Below are 6626 nucleotides of genomic sequence, written 5' to 3'. Positions count from 1 at the left end.
TCCTGCATTTTTGTTTCAACTCTGTATTATTTTGATAAGCCTTTTGTTTTGATCGTGGTCTCTGTGCCCTAGTTTAGAAGATGCATTTAACGAGGGCAATTAAGATAAAGCTTAATATGTGAGTCAATAAAATAGTTTAGGTTTAGGATTACGAAAACATTTTCTTTTATGTAGTGTTAAATATATTTTTTCATTTAAAAAAACTATGAAAATAGAACAAGCTGTCCACGGAATATGATATAAAGTTAAGAGGACAGTCCTTGCGGAACGCCTAAATAGCGCTTACTATTTTCGAAATATCTTAAAACTGGAGCATTGATTATGGATGAAAAAAAACATTCAGTATCTTAATAGATATATCTCAAGTTTCACCGCATGATATTTATAAAATTTGTATTAATAACTCAGTAAATTCATCGTCAACATCACTCCAAACACTGAAATCGACCTTTTCTATTAACGTTTTTTAAGCTATTTAGCTGCTAGTTTATACATGTATTTTTGGTTAAATAGGGACACAAAAGTGTAAATAACAAGTTCACCGTGTTAAATTTCTATTATATCACATAATATTATAGTAATTTTTATTTAAATATTGCTTACTTTTTGGCATTCGTCGTCCATACTTTTTAGTATGGAGAAAATCATTTGACGGTTTTGACTTATTATTCGACATCGCTGTCAATAAATTTTCAGTCCCTCCCCAGATCTCAAGGTGGGAGCACGTCAGTTTTTATTTCGAGCCCAGTCTTATAATTTCGCGAATCGTCTACGCACACATAGACAAGTTAGCATAAGGGTGGGGCGCGAGTGTCGTGGGATGCAATTGTTAATTTTTAATTTTCAAGATTTATCGACTATTAGTCAAGTCACATATTATTAAGTTAGTTCTTTGATAAATAAATATTTTTGTAATAATTAATAATAATATTAAGCCCCCCAAAGTCCAACCTTTCGTCCAGAATCGAACACCTGAGTCACGTGGGGGGCGGACACCCGCAATGAATTAACTATGCGGGTGACTAACAGGGCAATGGCAAACCCATCGATATGGAGCTAAGAAGTAAGCGATCACGTATAATGTCGCTGCCCGGGGGCTATCGCCGGGGCACATCTGGAGCTGACGCTGGATGTCTCAGCCTGCGAACCGTCAGCAGCGAGGAGCTGAACAGGCGGGCCCTCGCTGGGGATAAACCCGAAAATGCTACAGCTGAACTAGGAGGGTGCTATTCACCGTCTCCATGCAATAGCCCAACCGTATCAATAACTTCAAATAACTCATCATTCAGATCTTCTCAAATACCATCATCAACTAGTAGCATGCTTTTAGAGGATGTTGTGCAGACGACACTTTCTGTCAATAAACCTGCACCCACCACTAACGGCGTAAAAAAGCGTAGGAAATGGAGTCCTGATATTAATAAATATATCCTACGCAAATATCTTGAAATCACAAAATTGGAAACAGACACAAAAGCGTATCTTACACCATTATATGAAAACTTTAGTAAAATGTATCCTGATATGAACGACGTAACCCGACAACGACTTGGTGATCAGCGGCGAGCTATAATGCAGAAAAAGTTATTACCGCAATCTACAATAGACCAAATATACAATCAAGTCAAAAAGGAACTGCAAAATATATCATTCACAAATACTCAATCTCAGAATTCAACATTGTACATCTCTTCATCAAATAACACAGGCAGAAATTTAAAAACACCCACACAACAGGCACGAATGAAGTGGACGAAAGAACACAATGAGGCAATAATAAGAGCATACTATAAAATTACTCAACTAGAGTCAAACATAACCGCATATGGGCAACCACTTCACCAGGCTTTTATTGACACTTTTCCACATTTAGCACATATATCGGAACAAAGAATTGCTGATCAGAGACGTCTCATTCTCAATAACAACTACGTCAGCAAAGATAAACGCGAAGCAATTAAAAAAGAAGTCGCACAAGAATTAAATAGAGATAAATATGATGTAAATATGCAATCTGAAAATCCAAGTTATCAAAATTGCAATTATTCGATCTCTCAAACTAATATACACTCAGAAACTATACAAAGTAACAGCAACATACAAACACCTAACACACAACCTCAAATAACACCTTTTGTAAAAAATCAACGGACACAGACACAACATACACTCCAAATAGATTATATGGACCAAAGTAATGAGGTGACTGATGGTAGTTTAGAAAAAGAGCTATTGGAGAAACTTCGAGAGACACTAGAAACGTTCACAGATATAATTCCAGAAACCAGACCAAAATTACCAAGGCTAAGAGAAAACAAAGAACTATACAAACTACTCAATATATTTAACCAAAAGATCCTACATAAATTTTTAAGCAATGATACAACGGTCTCTGAAGTTCATACTCTAATCTACTGCACAGCAATGGTCATAAGTAAGCAACTAGGATACAAAGTACGACTTAATACTAATGATTACAGACAACATATAAAACCTGAAAAACAACCATGGCAAATTAGGTTAGAAAAAGACATAGCAGCTTTAAGAGTGGACATAGGAAGATTAAGCCAATATATAAAAAACAATAGATCGAAGAAAATCGTACGCGAAGTAGCTTTAATTTTAAACAAGAATAAAGTACATTCATCTCACGAAGGGAATAATATTACGCCTCAAGATGTTTTAGACACACTTAAACAAAAATTAGCGCTAAAAGCACATAGACTAGCTCGCTACTTAAAGGCTCTTAAGAGGAAAAAAGACAACAGACTGTTCATGACCAATGAAAAAGCTTTTTAAAGACAATTAGAACTTAGTGGCAGCAAAAATAATAGCCTCGAGCAATCAGAAATACCGGATAAAGATGATTTCAAAAACTACTGGGCCGATTTGTGGGAAAAAAGTGAGTGTCATAATGAAAGAGCAAGTTGGATAAAGGAAGAAGAAAGAAAATGGGATGGTATTGAAGAAATGGAATTTTTAGATTTAACAAAAGAAGACATTGAAAAAGTAACGCGAAAAATGAAAAATTGGAAGGCTGCGGGGCCAGATGGCATACAAAACTTTTGGCTTAAAAAACTTTCTTTCCTACACGAGAAACTTGCTAAAAAATGTACAGAACTGATTAAAGGAGAAGCACAATTACCAGACTTTTTAGCAAAAGGTATAACCCATATGCTACCAAAAAGTGCAGATACATCAAGCCCATCACAGTATAGACCAATTACTTGTTTGCCAACCTTATACAAACTAATTACGTCCTGCATATCTAACAAAATTAACTCGCATATAGAATCCAATAACATATTAGCAGAAGAGCAAAAAGGATGTAGGCAGGGTCATAGGGGATGTAAGGAACAGCTAATTATTGATTCTACAATACTAAAACAAGCACATAAACACAATAGAAATTTACATGTAACATACATCGACTACAAAAAAGCTTTTGACAGTGTACCCCATTCTTGGTTAATTAGAGTTCTGCAAATTTATAAAGTAAACCCTACAATAATAACATTCCTGGAAGATGCCATGACCAAATGGAAAACAACTTTATCTCTTTCCAACGGAACTTTCAAAATTATCACAGATGAAATTCATATTTGTAATGGCATTTTTCAGGGCGATTCACTGAGCCCCCTATGGTTCTGCCTTGCACTCAACCCACTTTCGCATTTACTTAACCAAGTTAACGGATACAACCTATCTAACAGTACAGCAATAACACATCTAATGTATATGGATGACATCAAGTTATATGGTAAATCGGAAAAAGATATGGAAGACCTACTAACTATAACAGCTAACTTCAGTAAAGACATTCACATGACGTTTGGATTAGATAAATGCAAAACCTTACACATACACAATGGAAACATATTAACAGGAGATTATAATATAAATAACACAATAAATATTACAGCTATGGACATAAACCACACATATAAATATCTAGGCATACAACAAAATAAATATATAAATCATACACAAATTAAAAAAGAACTTACATCAGAATATCTAAGAAGAGTAAATATAATATGTAGACAAAAACTCAATTCTAGAAATTTGTTTAAGGCTCTTAATACTTACGCAGTTCCTATACTGACGTACTCATTTGCTATAATTAAATGGACCAATACAGATATATCTCACTTACAAATTAAAACAAGAACTTCATTAACTAAACACAAATACCTGCATCCAAAATCTGCTATTGAAAGAATGACCATTAAAAGAGAGAAAGGAGGAAGAGGGTTAGTTGATCTAAAAATATTGTTGGAAAGCCAAATAAACAACATGAGAATTTTTTTCTATAACAAAACTGAGAGTTCAATACACAAAGCCGTGGTAGAGATTGACGACAAAATGACACCATTAAATTTAAAACAAACTCACGTCACTTATAAGTTACAGAACATTAGCGAAAAGGAGAAACTAGATTCATGGCGACAGAAACAACTACATGGCAGGCATATTAAAGACTTAGAACAACAGCATATTGATTCTGTAGCTTCAAACAAATGGCTAAAATTAGGTTACCTATTCCCTGAAACGGAAGGATTCTTGATTTCAATACAAGATCAAGTAATTAATACTAAAAATTACAGGAAACACATAATTAAAGATCCAAGCTCTCTAGACGACCGATGTAGAAAATGCCACAAAAATCCAGAAACCATTCAGCACATAATAAATGCATGCCCACTTTTAACACAGAACGATTACACACACCGACATAACCAAATCGTACATTATGTGCATCAAAAACTTGCCATTAAATATAAACTGTTACCGCCTAAAGTAGAACCATACTACCAGTACACACCCAAAGCCGTTCTGGAGAGTCCCAGTTACAGGATGTACTTTGACCGAGCTATACTAACAGACAAAACGATTTATTGTAATAGACCAGACATCACCGTAGTTGATAAAGCTAACAAAACTGCATATTTAATAGACATAGCCGTGCCCAATACCCATAATATAAAACAAACAATTGCAGATAAAATACATAAATACTCTGAACTTAAAGAAGAGATACTTAGAATATGGAATTTGGACAAAGTGTATATCGTTCCACTGGTACTCTCCAGTACGGGAGTAATCCCAAATCATCTACACCATAGTATTAAATTACTACAACTCCCAGAAAATGCATATATCACCATGCAAAAAGCTGCCATCCTAAATACATGCCGAATTGTACGTCGTTTTCTTCAGGATGAACCTACATAAAACATATTGACTACATAAATAAGATCATTTACTTGGCCATGCCCGTAAATGGTTTATAAAAATACCAGCTCTCGGCTGAGAAAAACACATATCGTAAATAAAAATAATAATAATAAAAACTTTATTGCACTCAATATCATATAAAATAACAGTACATATAAAATGGTTAATTACAGAAAGTTGAAGGCAAGGGCGGCCTTATCACTAAAAGCGATATCTTACAGGCAACCCAACAGATGAGGACAACATATTCTGTAAAGAGGGTAGTGCATATTATATTATGATGCATACATATACAATGGATACTTGATTTAATAATCTAATAAAATTACATATAGAGAAAACGTAAAATAAACATACATGCAAATACCTGTACATACATACATATATATATATATACATATATACACACATACATATATATCTACATAAATACATATATACATACATACCTACCTACATACATACATATAAAAAAGGAGTAGTTACGAAGACATATAATGATGTTTGACTCGACTTTTAAATATATTTAAGGACTGTGACATCCTAATGTCATGTGGGAGCGCATTCCATAATTTAATCGATTTGACAGTAAAGGAATCATTATAACAGTGTGAGTGGCTAAGAGGCAGCTGTAGTTTGTTGTCCGATAGACTTTTTTGTAACAAACTATAATATATTTATTACAATTAAGCACATAAACTAGGTAAATACGACAATTAATCACATCGTAAAAAAATAAAATCTGAAAAGTGTACGAAGGGTAACTATTTTCCCCTAATGTCGAATTAAAAATACAAAATTGTAAGGATGAACATAGTGAATACCCGAATGAACCTGAATGTAATGTAATTTTTGCACTATCCTGCTTATTTTTTTCTCTTAATACGAAATTTAAAACAAACGCTAACTCATACCCAAACTCATGTCGTTTGCGTTTCGTCTGCTTAATTCCTAATTATTTAAATGCTTAATTAAAATAGTGCATAGTGCTAAGCAAAAACGGTTGATATACATTCCATTTTGTACTGATGCTATACTTAGTTAGTACCTTTCATGACCAGATACCGTCAGCGGGCCGCCCCCCTGATTTTTGTGTCATATAAAATAATTTTAATTGACTTGTTTAACCAAGAAGATTTATGTCTTTAGTTTTTAGTTAATTAAAAAAAAACTGATTAATATTTACCTCCATTATTTTTATTTATAAAATGTAAGTAAGTGATTATTTAATGTGTCTTCACGCCCTAATTCGTTATACCTACCAACCTTAAAATATCCAGAAAATAATAATTTAGTTAGAGGAGAGCAGTAGAATCAATAAAAATCATAATGTATATGAGGCATCTTAAGAGCATAGTTTGTCAGCGTGGGAATTTATTTTAGAACAC

General features: G+C 33.6%; 1 protein-coding gene across 1 annotated transcript; it reads left to right on the top strand.

Moving 5' to 3' along the window:
- The first annotated feature begins 1080 nt into the window (after positions 1 to 1080).
- On the top strand, positions 1081 to 5235 carry LOC135194103 (uncharacterized). Its single transcript, XM_064218729.1, has 2 exons — positions 1081 to 2519; positions 2802 to 5235. Exons 1-2 carry the CDS (start codon positions 1081 to 1083, stop codon positions 5233 to 5235), a joined length of 3873 nt encoding a protein of 1290 aa, XP_064074799.1.
- Positions 5236 to 6626: the final 1391 nt, after the last annotated feature.

This window comes from Vanessa tameamea, chromosome 24, assembly GCF_037043105.1.
Source record: "Vanessa tameamea isolate UH-Manoa-2023 chromosome 24, ilVanTame1 primary haplotype, whole genome shotgun sequence".
NCBI classification, from domain to species: domain Eukaryota; kingdom Metazoa; phylum Arthropoda; class Insecta; order Lepidoptera; family Nymphalidae; genus Vanessa; species Vanessa tameamea.
The sequence above is the reverse complement of the archived record's forward strand: the minus strand, read 5'-3'. Positions and strand labels throughout refer to the sequence as shown.

Excerpts from the sequence above, each read along its gene's own strand:
- LOC135194103 (XM_064218729.1), top strand. The coding sequence starts at position 1,081 with ATGTCGCTGCCCGGGGGCTATCGCCGGGGCACATCTGGAGCTGACGCT. Across the intron at positions 2,520-2,801 it reads AAACAACCATGGCAAATTAG|ACAATTAGAACTTAGTGGCA; the intron begins GTTAGAAAAAGA and ends AGCTTTTTAAAG.